Here is a 22,328-nt window from a genome sequence, read left to right on the forward strand (position 1 = left end):
TGTGTAAAAGCTTTTTTTCAATGTGATTAAACAGCTCCGAAATTTGATGGAGTATACTGTATCCGCGTTGACAACGGATTTTGACGCGTTCGTTCCGCGAGTTTGTTTCTCCTTATATTACATGGAGCACAATTTGCGCGGAAAAGCGGAACAGTATAGTGATAAATAGACATTTGTATTCATTTCTTAAAATTGTGTTCACTTAATTCATTGCAATTTTTATTAATATGCTTATCTTTTCAGCTTATCTATTGAATACAAGCATTTTAATCAATAAATACCGTTAAAAATTAATATTTTATAATTCTCCGTTCCGCTTTTCCGCTCAAAATATGCTCCATGTAATATTAAGGCATTCAAAACAGACGGAACGGATCGACGGAAATATAATAAATTTTGTCTTCCGCGCTTCCGCGTTTCCGCGTTTCCGCGCTCCATGTAATCATGGTAGAAATACAAGGGTATGCTCTTGCGCATATTTCCGAACCCAGCCAATCAGCGACTTGTTCAAGCTTACGTCACACTGAGCGGCACATTTAAGCAGCGAATCTATAATAGTCATTTATAAAAGCATTTTGAGCGGACAATATGTGAATACAAAATAATGTTGATCATTTATGTGAGAGAAAATTCTGTTTTATAAATAAATAAATATATATAAACGAAAATATATAAATATAAAAAACGCACGTGACATACGGATAAACGCTCATCGTTTCCCGAATTTGTCTCTCGTTGTAGATGTTAGAAACGTTATTGTTATTTGACGAATTTTATAATTATTTTATGTGGGTTTGTCTAAATATATGATATTACAGAAAATATTATTATTATTAAGAAAAAAAGAATTGTGTGCATTGAATAAAAATCATTGCGACGTACGGAAAAATTTCACATAAAACGAGATTTTAATTTCCAGTCATTTATTATTGAAATTCTGCGAATTATTAGTTTTAATCAAAACTAGTCGGAAAACGATTGGAAAAGAATTGTCAGCTGAGACGCAAAACAAAAATATATTGTGGCGTACGACATAAAGAACTATATATGCAGAGGAAAGATGCAGATAAAAGATCAAATAACAATAAATGCAAATATTTAATATACAGGTTTTTTATTAGTAAATTTTGACATCTTTCTTTTTTTTTGCCTGTGATTTGCGATTGCAATCGCTCGGTTCATTTCGCGCAGCCTAATATATGTCCTAGTCCTAATGAGGCATAGTAATGCCTCTCTCGGTATTTTCAGTGCGGCTACCTGGGCTTCTAGACGACGTCTGAAAGCATAAAACTATATAGTGCTACTTTTAAAACTACACCCAGCAAACCAGAACTATATATATTTATGTATTAGTAATATAATAACGATATGTAATGTCAGCACATTTATGTGGTTTGTTATGTAACTGTGTAAATATGGTTGAGCTGACATTACATATCGATGTTATATTACTGACACATATACGGTTCTTATTGGCTGGATATACTTTGTGCTTGATGGGAACAGTAATTTATAACTTACATTTGTAACATGATAGCTTCTGTACTGGACGATGCTGGTGTCTGTTCTTCTGTACTGGACGATGCTGCTGTCTGTTCTTCTGTACTGGACGATGCTGGTGTCTGTTCTTCTGTACTGGACGATGCTGCTGTCTGTTTTTCTGTACTGGACGATGCTGGTGTCTATTCTTCTATACTGGACGATGCTGGTGTCTGTTCAACATCCATCGAAACTTCATTTGATACAGGCAAAGGCATTGTTTCAGCTAACACATTTTCGTTTGATGTTAGTGGAGGTACTGCATGGAGATGCAACGTCGGGATAGCATCAGGATGTATCTTCCTAGTTCGTGTAGGTGAATAACCTAGTAGATGTTCTTGTAAGGGCTTCGTAAAAGCTTCATCAGCAAAATGCTTCGAACATATCCTAGCTGAAGCAAACAAGGTTTAAGATTCTTAAATATATGCTTATAATAATAAACAAGAGAAATCTGTGGTACAATATTAGTTGCTTTCCATTTACATCAAAACTCAGATAATTCTCACTTGTGACGTCATAACTCAGTTAAATGCACGTTCCTTTTGCATGATGGCAAGTGAGATTCAGCTGAGTTTTTATCCACAATCGAGACTGTTGCGATAATCTGGGAACGCACGGTTGCGAGAGATAGGGTAGCACAGAGAAATCAGACCGTTATGTATGAAAGTCGCATTTATTCTGAAGACGATACACACTCGCACGCCGGTAGCTGATATCTGCGACAGAATTCGGAGCAGGAGCACAGGTGATAAGAGAGGGGTGGTTTGGTCTATCCCGGCCCGCCTCGTGCCGACCTCGTGTCAGCATTCCGATCGCGAAAGTTCGAGAAGCGCGAAAACTAATCGTCCTCAACAGAGACCATGTGCTTTAATGAATCTAATAAACTCACATTAAAAGTGAGGCTATGGACCGGTATTATTATTATGCGATAGCTTTGTCACCAAAATAAGCAGGTAAATACAAAATGACATATCTTACCTGAGTATAAAAATACTCACATATCTGAGTGACTCAGATCACTTGAGTGTAAATGGAAAGCAACTATTACTATACAAAAGTACATACCATTTTTTGGTGAAATATTTTCTTTTCCGCATGCTTGACGCCACTTATTACACAGTGCTGGATCCTTTGGGAAGGAAAAATATTTTATTTTATTTCCTTCGATCTTTCTGGTCTTTGCCAGATAGTTCCCACACCCTTTCACATTACACGTCATTGCGTACACTGTAATAATCACAAACGAATTACTCGACATAAACAGCGAACCGAGCGAACGCAGCCATTGCGAATCACCGAGTACATCCGATTCATTCCGATGCTACACGAATATGACGTAAGCTTAAACAAAAGTGGTGGGAATGCGCAGTGGTCTGACACGGTATGAGCATACCCTTGTATTTCTACCATGCATGTAATGGCACCCTCAGGGTGCCATCACATGGAGCGCAGAAACGCGGAAACGCGGAAGACAAAATTTACTAGATTTCCGTCGATCCGTTCCGTCTGTTTTGAATGCCTTATAAGAGACAAAAATTTCCTATTGGATGTCGGATCGTCGTACGTCGAACATCGGACGCAGTGTGAATCCTCCATTACTTCTGTAGTAACTTACGATAATTCCTTCGCGTAAACGGGATTTTCCTTCGCGTAAACGGGATTTTGTAGTAACTTGCGATAATTTACTCCGCGTAAACGAGTGATATATCGTAAGTTACTACAGAAGTAACGCTCGCGTAAACGTAGTAGATATATCACTCGTTTACACGGAGTAAATTATCGCAAGTTACTATAAAATCCCGTTTACGCGAAGGAAAATCTCGTTTACGCGAAGGAATTATCGTAAGTTACTACAGAAGTAAAGCTCGCGTAAACGTAGTATCGTTTACGCAGAGTAAATTATCGCAAGTTACTACAAAATCCCGTTTACGCGAAGGAAAATCCCGTTTACGCGAAGGAATTATCGTAAGTTACTACAGAAGTAAAGCTCGCGTAAACGTAGTAAAGATAAAAATTACAAATGTGAGGAAATTTACTAATGTATCTACGATTTCATTTGTCGAAATCTAGTAAAATCTGTTCACTTTTGTAATTTTCACCTCGTTTCAAGATATACACAATCGACCAGGATACGCCAAAGCCTTTGCGTTACTTACGTCCACGACTACTACTACGTTTACGCGAGCGTTACTTCTGTAGTAACTTACGATAATTCCTTCGCGTAAACGGGATTTTGTAGGTAACTTACGATAATTAACTCCGCGTAAACGAGTGATATATCGTAAGTTGCTACAGAAGTAACGCTCGCGTAAACGTAGTATACGACTGTCATAATCATGATTACCCTAGATTAGAGGTCCCCAACCGGCCCCCGTGAAAGTTTATCCGGCCCGCCAAGAAATTTTAAAAATTTTATAGTTCTCTTGACAGAAAAGATTAGAAAACCCCTACCCTAGATTCTTGAAATTTAAATTAGCAGCTCACTTCAAGACTTCTATCTTGGAAATTTAAAATATTTATCTATGATGTCAGCCAAAGTTCAGATACTCGTCTTTAAAATTTGAATTACTAGCCTATTTTAGCTCGTTCTATATCTCATATTCAAATATACGTTCTAATTTAATACTTTAAACTCCATAGATTTTCTTTCTTTATATTCTCTAGTTAATATTCTTAAAAAAAATCTGAGTCCGTAAATAAATATTTCTGGAGAAATTAATAAATTAAAAATATATCGCGAGATATTCGTTTTAAATTTTTCATTGAAATCTGTGCTACTCTCACCAGTCGGAGTGTGAATTAAATTATATTTTCACAAACACTTTAAATACATGTATCTTACATTCATGTAAAACTTACATTTAGCGAATATAATTAATGGATCCGAGATACACTTTACATTAACGATATTTAGACCCTGATAAAAATATATATTGCATATATATGGCTTACAAAAAAAAAACGAATTATATCGATTTCTCTCTTGCAGCATTAAGAATGTAGCAGCGAATAAGAGCCGCTTGTCAAAAGACGGATTTTTTTTTCTTTTAGAAAAGATAATGTGCAATTTATTCTCGTTCATGTACAAAGTAACGTGAGCCACGTAGAAATTATAGATAATGACTACGGATACAAAATTCGGTTTTCTGAAGCAGACGAAAGCCAGAGCCTTGCAGAGTTTCTTACTCACACATCATGGACATGTACGCCCTTAATCTATATACCATTCTTCCGTATACCCTTTACAAATATAGAAAGAGGATATCTAAAGAATGCATTAAATCGTTAAGTCATTACAATGTTATATTCACGTAAAAATTCATGTACACGAGGAATCTCGAGATTTTTTTTAGAGGATCTTGACGGCGATGGGTGTAATGGGTGTTCCCTTTACATAACTTGTGTTTCGCTTCTCTCTCTCGGCGATAACAAAAACTCGCATTTTCACGCCAAACCGCGTGTACGATTGTACTCGAATGTGTTAAAACTTACAGTAAAGGGCCATTTCGGCCAAACAGACTTCAATCGATGACATAATGGATACCTTTAATATCAAAAGGATATATCGAATATTTCGAAATAGTATATATATATATATATATATATATATATATATATATATATATGTAATTATATTCAATAGATAAAAAGCAGCGAGATAAAAACAACGAGATTAGGCGTCAAACATTGTACACGTAAGTGAATCTCGCGTATTATGTAATGGATCGAAGTCTCGCGCAGAGCGCAGAGGAAAATAAACAAAAGAAAAATAAATCATGTTTCTGTTAATAAACACTGCTGGAACGGTAAATTTCATTTAGTCCATTTGTAAACGCGCCGCATTGCGTTTCAACACGAGAAACCACCGGTCTGCTGTTGATATACTTCTATTGTGTCTCCTTCTTCCATTTCCAGTGTGGTAGGTGTGTCTAATTCATTTATGGGCTGTCCATCAAACCTAAATCTTACTGCTGCTATCGCCAAGCCCTGTAGAACAGCACCAATAATAACAATATTGTTAGAAATAGTGTTAGGAAATATTACAATTCATTACACTTCAATATAATGCAAAAAAAATATATATCTTTCATGCAAAGCAATCTCAAAATATGTACAACTCATTAAAAGCTCTCAATGAACAAAGTTATTCATAGTTGCAGTTTCATGGGGATATCAGAAGAGATGCGAGGCTCTGTATTAGAGCTTCCGATTCATACTAACACTTGATAGGTTTCAGATACAATCCTGACTCTTACTCCATATACAACTTGATTTACAAGAGGTCAATTAAAGAAATTAGAAAATTTTGAAAAATAAATACAAATACACATGCGCTATACAACCCCATTGTGGTGTTAAAGGTACATATATAAGAAAAACATAAGAAAAAAAAATATAAAACGGAAGATATACCAAGTAAATACTTACTACACGGTCACAGTACGCATTCATCAGTTTACGTAGAGGTGTATGTTTCTTAATTTTAAACTGGACTACCGCATTGTCCTGGCCCAGAACTTTCAGGTTTATATGCTCCGACTCCGTCTTCGTCTCCTGCACAAACAAAGGACAACTGGCGTGAGTTGCGCGCGGGAGACGCCACGACGTATATCGTAAATAATCGGCATTATAGGTTAGGTTGGATCAGGGGGGGAGGGGGAGCGTTTACCTTCTTCTCGTCCGACATGGTTCCGCGGTTCCGCAAAGGCTGATCGCGTTTACCAGAGGTTACCGTGACGGTCGCGTGATCGATGACAGAACTGACCAGTCGATCTGTGCGTTTGAACTGCTGTGAACTGCTCTAAACTACTCTTAAACTTAGACAATTCCTGTAGCGTAAACTCGCCGCAAAGTCCCGCTTCTTCCTCAAAACGGCGGCTACGACGTCGCCATCTTCATCTTGCTCGAATGATGCGCGATACGAAGATACGCCGCGGGTCTGCGCGGATTTCGAAATCAGATGATTGGACCATGGTATAAAGAAAAGAGGTATGCTCTTATGCATCATTCTATTAGCCAATCAGCGATCTGGAACAGGTAGCCTTCATATTGCTTTCTCAGCCAATGAGAATAGACCGCGTTTTTAAAAGATCAGTAAATTAATAAGTTTGAGGTTATGGCTGTGTTCCAAAATTGACTGCCAGTGCTAAAAACTTATAGCGCACGTAACGGAAATTATAGATTTTCAGCGCTGGCAGTAATTTTGGAGAACACAGTTTTATACTTAATAATTTTCTATGCATAAACAAGCATAAAATATTAAGCTACAATAAAATTGAAAACTATTTTCTAATCAAATATATTAATAAAAAAATAAAACAATGATGGTAAACAAATAAATTATTAATAAGTATATACACATAGTATTAAAATATAAAAAAATTAAATAAAATAAAGAATATGTATTTTTGAATTTTTTAAAACAAAACAAAAAAATAAATTATGTAGTAAAAATATATTAAAATTTTTTTGTAATAGTACAAATAGGCAAATAAAAAGACGGTATAATGATTTCAAATATGTAAATAATTTATTTTTAAAAACTACTTAAAAAATTTTGTAATTTTTTTTGTTCGATGCTTATTAGTAACGTCAGATTTTAGTTTTTTATTTATTTCTCTTAATCTAATATAAGTCCTTGTTCGAACAAGACATTGAATAACTTCTTCAGGAATATAAAACTTGTTTTTAATTTTTTCTTGAACAAGTTTTGTGACGCTCTTGAAAATCCAGTCTTCTTTTGACAAGAAAGATCCATGAAATTCTTGAAAGATTTTGTTCATCTTATTTGCGGTATAAATGAGAGCGTCACTTGGGTACATCAAATTTCCTTCCGACAAAAATTGAATCCAATCAGGTGAATTATGATGTACTCCTAATTGACGCGTTGGTACACCTAAATGGGGATACTTTTTTCGAAATCTGTGAGCTGCATATCCAGCTATATAATTAAGAGCTTCACCTTCGATTATTTCTTGAACGACAGTTCTTTCATCGGTGGGAATATCATCTACAGAAACGGAATGTAACATGATTTATACAAGAATAATTAATACGTTCGCAAAATAGCCATGTATCCATGGTGTAAACTTCTCCTTACACCATGGATGCACCGGTGAAATATTCCCTTTTGCATCTATATCATGTATGGGATAATGACCGTCCTTTTCGGTAGCATCAATATTCGGTAGCATCAATATTTTTAACATTGTAAATAAAAATACCTCTATCAGAATCAGAATCATAGAAATCTGCTGAAACCAAATGTTGATCCTGCAGATCTTTGAAAAAATTATCGTCTTCTTCATTGACATTACCATTTTCGGGATTTTCTAAAGCTATTTACTTTATAGGATTATTTAGATCACTAAAATCAACCAACGTCACGTCACAATCTGGTTGAGTGTTACAAGATTCAGACAAAATATCAGCTGAATGTTTTCCGAGTATATACCAACGTAGCCTATAGCGTAGATTTAAGGCAGATGGCTGGTCATTTGTAGCTCCCATTCCTCGAAGGAATGAAAATAAGTTTTCTAGACAATCTTGGTTTAATTTGTTTGTCAAAATAAACTTTACTTTAAAATCATTAGAATAAGTTTCTTGTAAATATGGTAACAATTGTTCAAGCGATGTGTTACTCAGTATTATTCCTTTCTGAAATGGCAGTAAAGTATTATGCCTTTGTACTTTCATTTTACGCATTAAATTCGTAACATTACGTAAAAGTTCATTTTGTTCCTCTAAATTGCATCCGTAAGGTGTTTCACTAGGTTTTCCTTTACTACAGAATTTGCTGTTAAGAAGGTCGAACCAATCGTTTATCTGTTCTACAAATTCTGCTGTTTCTTTACAATTTTCACTAGTCAAAAAACCTTCTTGGTGATACCATTTAATTGCACGCGCCGTACTTTTAGACAAAACTTTTGCAGCAGACCGAACTTTTTGACGATTAGCGCCTGAGACATCCAAAATATTTTGCGATATTTTGTGTAAAATTTTCAAGTCTTTATTTTCTTGCAGCTGTACTATTTCTTCTATACATTCTTTAGTAATACGTTTTTCGTTTATAATAAAACCATTATCAAAAAAATGATTCCTCACAAGCTTCAGTAGATGAGGGACATCGGCAAATACAAAAACGTTAAGATTTTGATCTTTTGGATGCAAAAAGAAACAGTTTTGTGAGTCATTTATGCCGATATTTAGTTGTGTCCAAACTTTGGTATTTGAAGATCCCAAATCAGTGGTAACTGCTACTACAGTGAAACCAACATCGTACAAATTCGAAATAACATCTTTTACAATGTCCAGCGTTAAAGGTTGATCTGCTTTGTAATAAATTACTTGCTTCCATTTGCCGAATAAACCTCTAGCCATCCCCACTTGGCAGGTCTTGTGTGGCCCAACGACTCGCTCGTTTTTTTTTTCAATTTCTACTTTTTGCGATGTATAAATCTCATCGAAACTAAGAACGACTATTTTTTGAGAAGCAGACATAGATTTTCCTTTCTCTTTTATAACACTTATCACATCTTTCAAAATACCTTCATCTAGATTTAAGCGAGTTGCCCATTTTCGCAAAGTAGATAGTCCAGGAAGTGGGTATTTATTTTTCCTTAAATATCTATACGCTTTTGGACTGACACTCCGTAACGATATTGCAGAGGAAATGTCTTCTATATTCCATTTAACTCGCTTTTTATTTGGGTACATAATTCTTTCAATTTGCTTTGGTGTAAAAACATTTTTAAGAACTTCGTTAACTTTCTTTTTAATAGTAATATTTGTTCGCTTTTCAAGACGCTTTAATTTTATTTTAAGTGCATTAATTTCCTTATTCTTTTTTGCCAATTCTTCATCTTTCAGTTTTTCTTGACACCTGAAATAAGATTAAAATAGCTTTAATGAAATTTATTTTATTTTATGTATTTTTTCCGAATAGTGGCACATTTAATAATCTTAAATATGTAAATGCTTATATTCATACCTGACAGTTTCATGATGATCTTGTACAATTGATTGACTTTCACTACATCCAGCCATGTTAAATGAATGTTCTACATTACTTAAAGTAATTTTATTACTATCAGAAACACTGACAAACAAGTTTTCGCAATCCTTTGTTACTTCATTTTTATCTGAAACACTATTATAACAAATAAAAAAATACTGTCACTTTAAAGTAAAAGGAAAAAATTATAAATATTCTATGTATGTAGTTATGTATGTACCTGACATTTTCATTGATTATGTTATTGACTGATGTGGAAATATTCATGCTTTTGCAATTTTGGTCATTTGAAACCTCAATGTGTGTGCATACATTTTCTGTATTTATATTTTCAGCGTTGTCTCTGCTTACATTTGAGTTAACTATTGTTTTAGCTATTATTTCTGCATTTTTTCTATACACGTTTACTTCTCTCAAGACACCTCTTGCTTCCTCAAAAATCAAATTTTCTGTCGGTACTGCATTTGGTAAAAGTGTACGTATCCCCTTTGCATAATTATCACCTAAGCATTTTAAATGTTCTGGGATTTCCTTATAACAATTTAGTGCAAAATGTATGGAACATACTCGAGCTGTAATAATTAAAATGTTTACATAGGTAATAAATTATTTTAATATTTTTCACGTCTTAGTTAAAAAGTATACTTACCACTTTTGAGGTTAACACTTTTACCACATGCTTTTATCCACTTTGCTGCAGTGTCTTCGTCTTTCGGAAAAGAAAAGAAACGTATTTTCTTTTCTTTCACATTCTCGTACCTATTTTTACATCCCTTAACACTGCACACAGGCATATTTACATCTTTTGTAATACGGTCTGTAGTTACGATTCCGTTCTGTTTATGGACTGTCAAAATCCAATATGTCGGCGACTTGTTCCACCGCCATGTCTGCGCAGAACAGATCAAATTTTGGTCTGCCGAAAGAGCATACCTCTTTTCTTTATACCATGGAATTAATGCTGTTGCTCTTTGAACAGGACGCTTTGAACATATCCACATTTGAATTTCTGGAAATTAATGAAATATATCACATTCGGTTAATTAGCATAGGATTTTAACATATATATTTTATTTTCACATGTAATACCTACCGATGACGACATATTGCTCTTTATTTGCAAAAATAAAAATGTTGCAAAGCAATCAATCCACTGCACTTATTTGCGAACTTTCGACAGAATAGGTTAGAAATTTTTCCGTTTCTTTTCCGTTCCGTAACAGCTCCGTGCCATGGGGAACCCACTCACTAAATAACGGAACGGAATTGAAACGGAACTACTCTGATTGGTTATCCCCCCACCATATCTCTTTTCCGTTACTGTTCCGTTCCGCTATTTCTTCTCCATCGGGATGCACCCTTAGGTTAAGGAGACTGAATTTAAAGTGCACACTTCAACAAAAATGTGCATTATCTGCACTTTTCGACGCCATTGTGACTCCAAAATTATACATTGAGTCGGCCTAAGCAGAATGGCTGTCTTATAATCTTAAGGCAGTGTTTTATGCCTTAAGCCTTTGTTTTATGTAACGCACAATACTGTGTTAATGTTTCCTGTCTTGTGTAGTTATACGTCGCGTATACTACACAAGACAGGAAACATTAACACAGTATTGTGCGTTACATAAGACAAAAACTTAAGGCATAAAACACTGCCTTAAGGTTATAAGACAGCCATTCTGTTTAGGCCCTTATGCGGGGAGCACACACTTCTGCACAACGCATAATGCGTAAGCATAAGAAAATTGATTGGTCCATACACATGTGCATAAGGAAATAGACTAATCAGTTTTCTTATGCTTACGCATTATGCGTTGTGCAGAAGTGTGTGCTCCCCGCTTTTTAGGGCCTAAACAGAATGGCTGTCTTATAACCTTAAGGCAGTGTTTTATGCCTTAAGTCTTTGTCTTATGTAACGCACAATACTGTGTTAATGTTTCCTGTCTTGTGTAGTATACGCGACGTATAACTACATAAGACAGGAAACATTAACACAGTATTGTGCGTTACATAAGACAAAAAGACAGCCATTCTGCTTAGGCCCTTAAGGTGCATTTTCACGTGCCGCTGAAACTGATCGTTTGAGCGACAAAAATGATCACGTGACGACTTTTGTCGCTGAATTAAACAGCGATAATTTTTGTACATGAAAAGGGTAGCAGGGCGACAGAATTGAAAGTTGAGAGACAGATTTTGCGTCGTTTGTGTAATCAGTTAAAAACAAATTTTGCACTATTTGTGTAACCAGTTATATTAACTTATATATTACGCGATGGCTTCTAGAAAACAAAAATATTACAATTGGCTACTAAATTGTAATCGTATGATTCAAGAAAGTGAAATAAAATATAACAATGATATTATTTTTGCCATTACTTTGCTGTTGACAAATCAAACTAAAAAAAGATATTATTCTAAAAAAAAGTTTTGGGTTGCACCGCTGTTTCAAAATCGTAACGAGCATGGCTTTTATAAAGCTACCTTACCATATATAAGATTAGAAAGTGTAAGATTTATTAATTACTTTCGCATGTCATCAACACAATTGGAAGATTTGTTACAAATTATTGCACTAAAACTCCAGAAGCAGACATTTATAAGAGAGCCTGTCAGTGCTGAAGAACGTTTGTGTTTAACTTTAAGGTTTGTTTTATTACATTTTTTAAATAAACAAAAAATATAAAAGCGACATATAGACAACTGATTATATGGATAATTTAAAATTTATTACTAACACACTATTGTCTTTTATTTATAGATATTTGGCTTCTGGCGACTCAATGATATCAATGTCATATCAATATTCAGTGTTGATGATTCTTCTATATGCATCATGTAATGACTTGAATTTTGCTTTTGCTTCAGTTTCTGATAATTTTCCTAGAAAATCATTTTATTAATAGATTTATATTTAAGAGTTGCATACTGTTCTTGTAATAATTTTGTTATTCATTGAATATATACTTTGCTTACCATTCAAAGCTTCGGAGACTTCTTTCCACAATTGTGCAATAGCTTTTTTACTACGAAGTGGTAGCTCAATTTGTGGATTCCACAAAGGTTCGCGTGCATGTACTTCAAAAATTAGTTGCTCTTCCAGTTCAAGCAATTTCTGTTTTTCATCGACATTCAATTTCTTTCTTATATTTTTTCTTTTATTTGTTAGTATTGATGATGGGTTTTCTTGAACTGTTAGCTCTTGATTATTAATTAAACTTCGTCGTAATATACTTCCATCTTCTACAAATTGTAACAAAATAAAATATTATTTTTAAATATTATTTTAAACAGATAATAGATATTAATTTATATTACTTTCACATACCACACACGGGATAAAAATAACAAGTATTCTCATCCATAAAATATTCAGTATACCCTTGAAGGCACTCGTGTTTTGTGACGTTATTTGCTTCGCATATAACCTCACATAGTCCACATGTCATGACTGGCACCAATGTCTATAGCATTAAAAATACATTTACACTTCATAATTATACATATATGTTTAGAAATATTGACTTTTTTTGGTTTACGTTTAAAGATGTAAATGGCTTTATTATTTTATTTTAAAACAAAATATTCACATAACATATATCTATTACAAGTTATTTCAATCAAGCACAATTGTTTCTTTTAAACACCATTATAAAAATAGCTTGTTTTATGTATATATACTTACTTCTTCATGTTCATTTTCCTCGAATGAATTCATCTTTGCATATTTGTGGTTATGTTTTCTTTAGTATACACGCTGTATACACGACACTATCGACTATCAACCATAGGTTTGTTCTTTTTAGCTGAACTGGCTGCACTAGTTCAAAAAGTGTACACTAAAGCGTTCTTTTTAGCAGAAGTGACGTCATTGTTGCTGTTCGTTTTAGCAGTGCAACGGTACTCAGTGCAACAGTTCACTGTACTGCCTGCCCTAGGTCTGGAGGTAGTACAGCGGTGCAGTTCAATATGGCAGCGTACGTGGACGAAAATCGTGGTATGCTTTAACCTCAAACCGTAACGTATTACAGTGCAAGTATACTAATACAAATATTAGTTTAATATTAGTATAAGAGAGATATATAGGTATAAATAATAAAATTATAAGTAATATAAGCAGAATAATAGTACAAATAATATAATTGGAAGTATTATAAAGTACTATAATAAATAATAGATATTGTTATATATTACAATAATTAGAATGGTATTCTGTTATATATTCTTTTTCGGTAAATATATATTATAAACATTACGTGTGGATGGAGAGAAATAAAAGAATTTATTAAAAATAAGTGTTTTATATAATACTTCTACTTATATATTATATTACATTAATATCATTGGATTAGTTATAAATAAATTTATTAACATTATATATATGAATATATAGTAAACAATCACACAATGGAAGACTTACTCGGATCTATAGTAAGAGATGAAGCAGGCAACATTATAGTAAATGAGGATGGATTTGTCACATGTATCTCTAAAGGTATTAAACTTTTAATAAGTAAATAAATATTATACTTTGTGTATGTTTTATGTGTAATAAATAATGATAAATTATTTGTAGACCTAAGCTTTCAAATAGAATACAACGAAATTGACTTTACCAAAGACACGCTTGAGTGTACTGTTGGAGATAAACGTGTTTTTATTAAATTAAATGACAATGAAGCAAATAAAGAAAATTGCTCATCTTCGGATTTGGATATAAATAGAGCATTTACTTGGACAGATGCCAGCACAAAATTATTTATTGAATTATACAAAGAAAAAAAAGAACTTTTAACCAACAGAAAAATTAAAACAAGAAAAATACTGTGGCAAAGAATTTGTGAAAGCATGAAAATGCAGGGATTTGATGTCACACCAACGCAAGTAGAAAATAAAATGAAGTCACTTGAGAGATCATATAAAAATATGATTACAAACAACAAACAGACAGGCAGAGGACGTATGACGTGTCCATATGAAAGGTAAATATTAATTTTATTTCGACTTGTGTGTAAGGTATATTATGTAATGAAATGTATTTATCTTTGTTACAGAGAATTAACAGAATTACTTGGATACAAACACAATGTAGAACCTGTGGCAGTTTCTGGTAAAGAAGGTACGGTAATAAGAAAAGACCGAGTAAGCACATTTCAGACAGAGGCAAGAGAGGAAGAGTAAGTTTGATAAAAAGAAAATAAACTTTTATTTGAAAAATAGGGAAATAATATTAATATAAAGTTAATAATAAAAAAAAATATGTATATCTTACATATATAACAGTCCTTTTGTAAATTCACACAAACATTATATATTTGTTTTAGAATATTTATAGATGCAAACCAAAAACACAGACAAAATGTAGATACAAATCATTATAACAATGAAACAACTCTGTCCTTACAAGAAGACTTAGACGAAGGAGGTGAAAGTTCTGTAAATATAATGCTCCAAAAGAATACTATAAGTCAGAATCTCAGCAAAGTAAGTATACAGGATTTCAATAATGTTTTCTACTTCCAGTTAGGATATATTGGCTTAGATACATTGTATCAACATATTCTTGTATCATGATTTTTGATTTTGAGAAGAATCAGTAACTGAGCTACATTAAATGCAACAGTAATATTCATGTGGAATATATGCATTATTATTGTTGCATTTTATGTGACTGAGTTATTAATTCTTTCCAAAACCAAAGTCATGATACAAAAATAAACTTCACAAAAATTAGAGAAATACTTAATTTAGAAAAAAAGGCAAAATTCAGGCAGCTGTAACTTCTTAAAAATAAACAAAACTTAAGTCCAAAAAACGGTTTATAGCTTAAAATCTCTACTTTTGGAAGGTCACTATTTTTTTTAGATGAAATATCCTTAACTTAAAGTGAAAGGCTTTATTGGAATCTTGCGTATAATGACACATGTATTAATATGTATTAATACAATTTTATATCGATTGTATGTGATTGAAAACATGCATGTTTTATAGGTGCCACAGAAAAGCGCAAGAACACAAGTAGGTACTACAGGACGAGTGCTAGAAAAGTGTCACAAAACTTTAGACACGCTTACAGAGAATATCCTAATTGAAAGAAATGCGAAATTAGATGTGCAGAAGCAAATTTTGGCTGAGTATAAACGAATATCAACTATTTATGAAGACATGGCAAAAACCATAAAGGAACAGTTGACGACTGCTAATAATTTAAGGCAGGAAAGAAATAAACTGCTACGAGATCTTGTTTCTCTGGATTGAGAAATTAAAAAAAATACATTTAAACAAATACTGACAAGTACAAAGTAACACAGTACAAATGAGTTATAAATTTATAATATATAAGTAACGTATAAGTTAACATGTTGCACAATGTCATAGTTTATTTTTTTTTTATTAAATGCATTATAATGCATATTTTTTAATGTGATGTATATTTTATTTCGTTTTTGGTATGTGCAATATATACGTACATAAGAATTGAACTTCTCATTATCCGTATATATATTTCTAAATTTTTTGTTTGTAATATTAATTAGACAGTGCCAGAGAAATTTGAAGATGGACTATTCTATTTTAAAACAAGTTGTTTTATTAACAAAAACTAATTTTATTTGTTCAAAGGGAGTTTATAAAAAAGGTTAAATTTATGATAAAAACATCGCTCACATGTAACAAAATATTTATTTTGTAATAAATAATTGTATACTCCTTACAAGTCTTTTCATTCTTATTTCTATATATTTTTTATAAAAAATATACAATACAATGAACAGTCTTATTATACTTTGTTAAGGAGACAACAAACGACATAATTCATCTCGAATGTGTACGCCAGTTTCATTTTCTCGTGCTGCGGGTGCTGCTTCATCAATATTAATATTTAAGTTTTGTGCTTCTCTGTCGGGATATTCATCATCTATAGCTGGTTCAAGATATTGCAAATCTTGCTCATTTGCTATATTATGAAGTATGCAACACGCATGTATTACGCGTACCATACGTATTATATCGCGTAATTTAAAATGATAGAGCTGACGAAACCGTTGCTTGAGGCACCCAAATGCATTTTCAATAATTACGCGACAGGAACTCAGTTTTCGATTAAAATGCCTCTGCGCACGTGTCAGATGCCCATTATCTCGATATGGGACAATCAATTCCTTTAAACATGGATATGCGCTATCTCCCAGCAAAAAGTAATTATCTAAAGAAAGATTAATGATATTAAAACATTAATTATTTTTTATTAGTCTTTGACTATTATTATTTGTACTGTTCAACTAACCTGCACACAACTCACGTAGATCATTACGCAAATAGGAATTTCTAAACACTCTTGCATCGTGAACAGAACCAGGATATCCTATAAAAACATCCATAAATTTCATTTTATGATCCACTGTACCTTGAACATGTAGAGAGAAATATTGCTTTCGGTTAACATATGAATCAGGATCTTCGAGTGGCTTATCTATCCTTATGTGTGAACCATCAATAGCACCTGAAAAAAAAGAATTAGTGTGTGACTGAAACATATCACATGCATGAATATAAACATGATTACATTACCAATTATACCAGGAAATCCCTTTCTTTCTCTATAAAATGTTTCAGTTTCTTCTTTTTCAACTAACGTTGGATATTTAATAATATTAGGTGCTAGTAACATTATATAATCAGTTACTCGAGTTATGATATTGTACAAAGCGCTTATTGTCACTCCAAAACGATCAGCTACATCACGATAAGATGCACTTTGATGCCCTACAAACCATAGGTAACATAATATATGTTTTTCTGCTGTTATTTTAACACGTCCTGCATCTGAAAAAATTTAATGTTAATTTTTTACTGTTAAAAATAACATGTTTTTGTCATTATATATACACATACATATATTATACAGAAGAAGTGTGATATACATGTAGACTAGATCATTCTGAACCAAATAGTTCTTTACCATTTTGCAAATAATAACATATAAATAATAAAAATTATAAATAATATAAATAAATATAAATAATAAAAATATTAGAATTACTAAAAGAAACCACTAACATAAATTTTCAATTGATAACTCGAAATTTTACGTTATTATTTAGTAAAGGACTTCTGTTAAGAATGACCTAATCTAAATGTATATTGTTGTTACGTCTTGTGGACTCCACGATTTCTTTCTTTCGTAAAAATCTTTTGTAAGAACTTTTCATAAGAACTTTTTCTAATAAAATTATCTTGGGGATAAGAAGGGATCAAATCGTGAGACATACCCTCTCAGACATAAAAAATTAAATAGAATAAAGTCCACAAGTTTGGCACTGCCGTATGTCAAAGGGTTCCTAAGGAAAATTCTTGAAAAATATTTCAATCCAGATAACAGTACAGATACTGTTCAAATTAACGCGAGACAATAGAGACTTTTATTTGTTGATTGTTGACATTATCACCTTTGCGTCCTCTCGTACCCCCATCCCTAGCTAGCTTTCCCTTCGTTCTCCAGTAATTCCCGTGAATCTCGGAATTTGAACATAATATTGCATATATTACACTTCTTGTCATACACCCTGTATATACAAATACATACAATGATACATACCTTGTAAAGACATAAATATTTCAGATACTCTGAATTGATTAATGAGTTGAAATGTTTTTTCTCTCGATAGTCGAAAGTGCATGATAAAATCGATATTATCATAATTTCGGACTATGTTTTCTACATAATTATTTATCCTCACATGCTCTATTCTTTGGATTGCTCCAAAAATTGCATAAAATATTTGCAGTTCGTTATAATCTAAAATGACATTAGAATAGGTTAGATTTTTCTGGCACTCTTTTATATGATTAGTTACAAGTTTTGTAACAATTGATTTTAAATTACCATCATCATCTTCATCTAACATCGGTTCTACTGGTGGTTGTATCACCATTAAATTCTCTTCATCAGAATCAGATGAATCTAATAATTCTATGTTTCTAATATTTTGAGCTGCCATTTTGGTCACTGCACTGTGGTTATTGTAGCGTTCTTTTTATTCCTCTCTGTACGCTTGCACCAGTACAATTCTGCGCTGTCCTCACCAGTTCAGTGCAGTTCTAGTGCAGAACTAGTTCAGCTAAAAAGAACAAACCTCATGATGTAAAAAGAAAGGTGTTTCATTGCGCATAATGGCGGCCAAATACGGAGCAGCCAATCAAATTCACTCCCCAAATGTAGCGCGAAATTCTAATGCAGTATTGGTAAAAATGTAAAGAAAAGTTGTAAATGTAAAAAAAATACAAACAAAATTAAAAATTTTTAAAGTAATAAAAGACTACATAAATAAAAATACGTAATATAATTTGAAATGATAAAATCATTAACCACGATTGATTAGGCCGGTTCTACAATCAGTTGTATGAATGCCAAAACGCAGCCGACGAAATAAGAAAAAATTTCTTTGATAATATTAAATATAATAAGATCGGACTATGTAGACCGCTTTAAGTTTTAGAAGCCGTGCTATTCATAAAAAATAAGTGTATAAAAGTTAGAGTATAATATAATAATAACAAATAAATAAATGCATTTATATTTTAAGCGAGAATCCGCTCATGCGGCGGCTAACAATCTAACCTCTTACATATCATGGAAGTAGCCATGTTGCTTTTTACATTTGGGGAGGCTTTTTGATTGGTCAGAAGGCAGTCATTATTTTAGACCACTGCGCATCTCGGGAATGAAACACCTTTCTTTTTACATCATGCTATCAACTGCTCAACTGCGTTTGAGCAGTAAATGCTTTGTAGTTGAACTGATTCAAACTACAAAATTGTTGGCGCTGGAATACGAGCGACAAATTTGTCGCTTCAATCGCTTGTTTTAGCGGCACGTGAAATTGCGCCTTTATGGATTGCGGTACTTTGTATATCTAGTGACTTTACTAGTAACTTTACTCTGTTTGGGTCCAAGGCGCCCTCTTAGAAATTCAATAATTACTTTCCGCGATTTTTTAGCGGACAGTTTTATGCCCGTATCAGACTACGGATCGGGATTGAGATTGGATTTAAATTTGACCAATCAGAGCAAAGTTTACTAAACTTGAGGTCAGTTTTCTCTGTTCTGATTGATTAAATTTCAATCCAATCTCAATCCCAATCCGTAGTCTGATACGGGCTTTAACCTCTTCTTCGCGAAACTGCGCAATGCCATATGTGTATACAGTTATACACACACATCATAAAAATGATAAAATAAAAGTGATCAAATCAGATCAAACTGATCAAGAAATTGATAGGTGAGTATCTTCGTGTCACAACTTCACCATACAGTAATCTATTAACAATATCGGTTAGGTTAGCGGTGCCACACGGATATCCGTGCAATATCCGTTAAGGCTATTCTACAATTGCGTAAGAGTAAAGAGTAAGAGTAAGAGTAAGAAATTGATCAATCACAGTCGATTATTTTCCTCAAATACTCACTGTGATTGGTCAATTTCTTACTCTTACTCTTACTCCTTACTCTTACGCAATTGTAGAATAGCCTTTACGCGAAATCATCGCCCGAGGTACCCATGGAGTGAAATAAGCAAAGCGTGTAACGACTAGTATGTCCCAATAATTACTTTTTAACCATTCTATTTACAAATAATAATTATTATTATGTTCATAAATGTTACATTTAATGTGTTTCCTGTTAGAAATATTTAACTTAATGCTTAAAATATTAAAATAAAGTTTGAACAAATTTCAAATAGAGACTCATGATTATAGTCGCATGCAATCAAATTCCGAATTTGATGCCATCATGGCGACAATTTGCTATCAAAGGTGTATGTGTTTGCTGGGTAGATTCCGCGTTTCCGCGAGTTGAGCCCCGCACGTTTGAACAGAAAAGCGGAATCCGCTATTATCGTGTATGTATGATGTACCCTGGCTTGCATAAAGATACTTCATAATAACCATCAACATGATGTTTGGATATATAATATTATACTGCCACTTTTATAAAATAATAAAGTAATCGAAGTATGTGTAAAAGCTTTCTTTTTCAATGTAATTATTAGGCTGAGTTTTCACTGAGCGCGTCACGCGTCGCGTCGTCACAAGTTAACCAATCAAAACATCCCATTTCATTACATTCTTGTGACGGGATCGAAATGGGATGTTTTTATTGGTTCAACTCGGACGATGACGGTTCAACGCGACGTGTGACGCGCTCAGTGGAAACTCAGTCTAAGACAGCTCCGAAATTTAATGGAGTATACTGTATTCGCGTTGACAACGGATTTTGACGCGTTTGTTCCGCGAGCTTATTTCTTTTTATAGAGGATTCACACTGCGTCCGATGTTCGACGTACGACGATCCGACATCCAATAGGAAATTTTTGTCTCTAATGGAAGATTCACATTGCGTCCGATCACGTCCGATGTTCGACGTACGACGATCCGACATCCAATAACAGAATTTATTATTAGAGACAAAAATTTCCTATTGGATGTCGGATCGTCGTACGTCGAACATCGGACGCAGTGTGAATCCTCCATAATAATAAATTCTGTTATTGGATGTCGGATCGTCGTACGTCGAACATCGGACGCAGTGTGATGGAGGATTCACATTGCGTCCGATCACGTCCGATGTTCAACGTACGACGATCCGACATCCAATAACAGAATTTATTATTAGAGACAAAAATTTCCTATTGGATGTCGGATCGTCGTACGTCGAACATCGGACGCAGTGTGAATCCTCCATGAATCCTCTATTATTTACGGACGTCGAGGAAGTTCGGCCTTAAGGCTGAAATCCCATGGTGCGGAATGCAAGTGCGGAATAGAGAATGCGTCATAGACACAGCCAATCAGAGCTATGCCGCAGTGATATGATTTTTCCTGCATGCGTTCGTGGCGCAGTTGCGTTAAAGATTTGCGTCATAGAGCCATAACCTTAGTATTTAATCGGAGCATTAGAGTTCTCATTCATTAAAACTTTAATAGACTCTTCAACCATCATTATTTTGGTTTCCGTATTCACACACAACAGTTTTAGCAAAAAACGTCAACAATACTGTATAGCGTGTATGATCGAGACCAACAATACTGTGCCGAGGTTGCATCACGCATTCCGCATTCCGCAAGTCTTTGACCGTACTGTTCACATGGTGCAGAAAAATGATCAAAAATGCGTCAATGCAGTTCAAAAATTTAAAAATATTGTTTTCAACTTTTTTATATTCAATATAAAATTTTATTTAATGTTATATTAATAATTATTATTGCTATTACAAAGATTATTTTTTTATAAAAACGTTTGAATTATTTTAATAAAATGTTTATTATATCAATTATTTTCATTCCGGATGCGTCATTGCTCGTCTATGACGCACTATGTGCACAGGGCGGGAGACATTTGCAGAATGCGTTGACGCGGCATAGCTCTGATTGGCTGTGTCTATGACGCATTCTCTATTCCGCACTTCCATTCCGCACCATGGGATTTCAGCCTTAAGGTGCCTTTTCATGCTGACGCTCGACGCTCATTTTCAGCGGCAAGAAGGTCGCATGACCACACGTGACGTCGGCGTCAATTGAAATTCATGAAAAGGAAAACAGCGTCAAAATTTTGGCGTCTTCGCGCTGCTTTGGCTTTGACGCTAAAGCTAAGAAAATCCAGCTTTCTTTGCTTGACGCTAGCGTCAGCGCAAAATCACGTGATTTTGCGATACGCTGAAACGAGCGTCCCATGAATTCGCACCTTTAAGGTGCGATTTCATGGGCGTCAGTTGACGCG

At 33.8% G+C, this 22,328-nt stretch overlaps 3 protein-coding genes and 2 long non-coding RNA genes across 10 annotated transcripts; 2 read left to right on the forward strand and 3 right to left on the reverse strand.

Annotated features, from left to right (window-relative positions):
• Positions 1 to 1,097: 1,097 nt before the first annotated feature.
• Positions 1,098 to 2,917, reverse strand: LOC143897853 (uncharacterized). The gene is made up of 3 exons (XR_013257014.1): positions 2,605 to 2,917; positions 1,522 to 1,930; positions 1,098 to 1,276 (listed from the first exon to the last, which is right to left on the reverse strand). It is a non-coding gene; the product is annotated as an uncharacterized LOC143897853 (long non-coding RNA).
• Positions 2,918 to 4,326: 1,409 nt separating this feature from the next.
• Positions 4,327 to 6,449, reverse strand: Sumo (Small ubiquitin like modifier). The gene is made up of 3 exons (XM_077406663.1): positions 6,209 to 6,449; positions 5,968 to 6,093; positions 4,327 to 5,526 (listed from the first exon to the last, which is right to left on the reverse strand). The coding sequence occupies exons 1-3, from the start codon at positions 6,224 to 6,226 to the stop codon at positions 5,389 to 5,391; spliced, it is 282 nt and encodes a 93-aa protein (XP_077262789.1). The 5' UTR covers positions 6,227 to 6,449; the 3' UTR covers positions 4,327 to 5,388.
• Positions 6,450 to 11,022: 4,573 nt separating this feature from the next.
• Positions 11,023 to 12,534, forward strand: LOC143897714 (uncharacterized). Its single transcript, XR_013256979.1, has 2 exons — positions 11,023 to 12,196; positions 12,312 to 12,534. It is a non-coding gene; the product is annotated as an uncharacterized LOC143897714 (long non-coding RNA).
• On the reverse strand, positions 12,194 to 13,354 carry LOC143897713 (uncharacterized). The gene is made up of 4 exons (XM_077406557.1): positions 13,236 to 13,354; positions 12,879 to 13,014; positions 12,527 to 12,793; positions 12,194 to 12,433 (listed from the first exon to the last, which is right to left on the reverse strand). The coding sequence occupies exons 1-4, from the start codon at positions 13,266 to 13,268 to the stop codon at positions 12,351 to 12,353; spliced, it is 519 nt and encodes a 172-aa protein (XP_077262683.1). The 5' UTR covers positions 13,269 to 13,354; the 3' UTR covers positions 12,194 to 12,350.
• A 60-nt stretch (positions 13,355 to 13,414) lies between these two features.
• Positions 13,415 to 16,155, forward strand: LOC143897712 (uncharacterized). 6 transcript variants are annotated; one of them, XM_077406550.1, is made up of 6 exons: positions 13,415 to 13,547; positions 13,944 to 14,063; positions 14,127 to 14,532; positions 14,605 to 14,727; positions 14,875 to 15,034; positions 15,542 to 16,155. In XM_077406550.1, the coding sequence occupies exons 1-6, from the start codon at positions 13,520 to 13,522 to the stop codon at positions 15,806 to 15,808; spliced, it is 1,104 nt and encodes a 367-aa protein (XP_077262676.1). In that variant the 5' UTR covers positions 13,415 to 13,519; the 3' UTR covers positions 15,809 to 16,155. The 6 variants fall into 6 exon arrangements, with proteins under 6 accessions (XP_077262676.1, XP_077262677.1, XP_077262679.1 ...); XM_077406551.1 differs by having other exon boundaries at positions 13,944 to 14,045; positions 15,542 to 16,145; XM_077406553.1 differs by having other exon boundaries at positions 13,437 to 13,582; positions 15,542 to 16,151.
• The last annotated feature ends 6,173 nt before the right edge of the window (positions 16,156 to 22,328 follow it).

The sequence above is a fragment of the Temnothorax americanus genome, unplaced genomic scaffold (assembly GCF_048541705.1).
Source record: "Temnothorax americanus isolate GAGA-0224 unplaced genomic scaffold, ASM4854170v1 Scaffold21, whole genome shotgun sequence".
NCBI classification, from domain to species: Eukaryota; Metazoa; Arthropoda; class Insecta; order Hymenoptera; family Formicidae; genus Temnothorax; species Temnothorax americanus.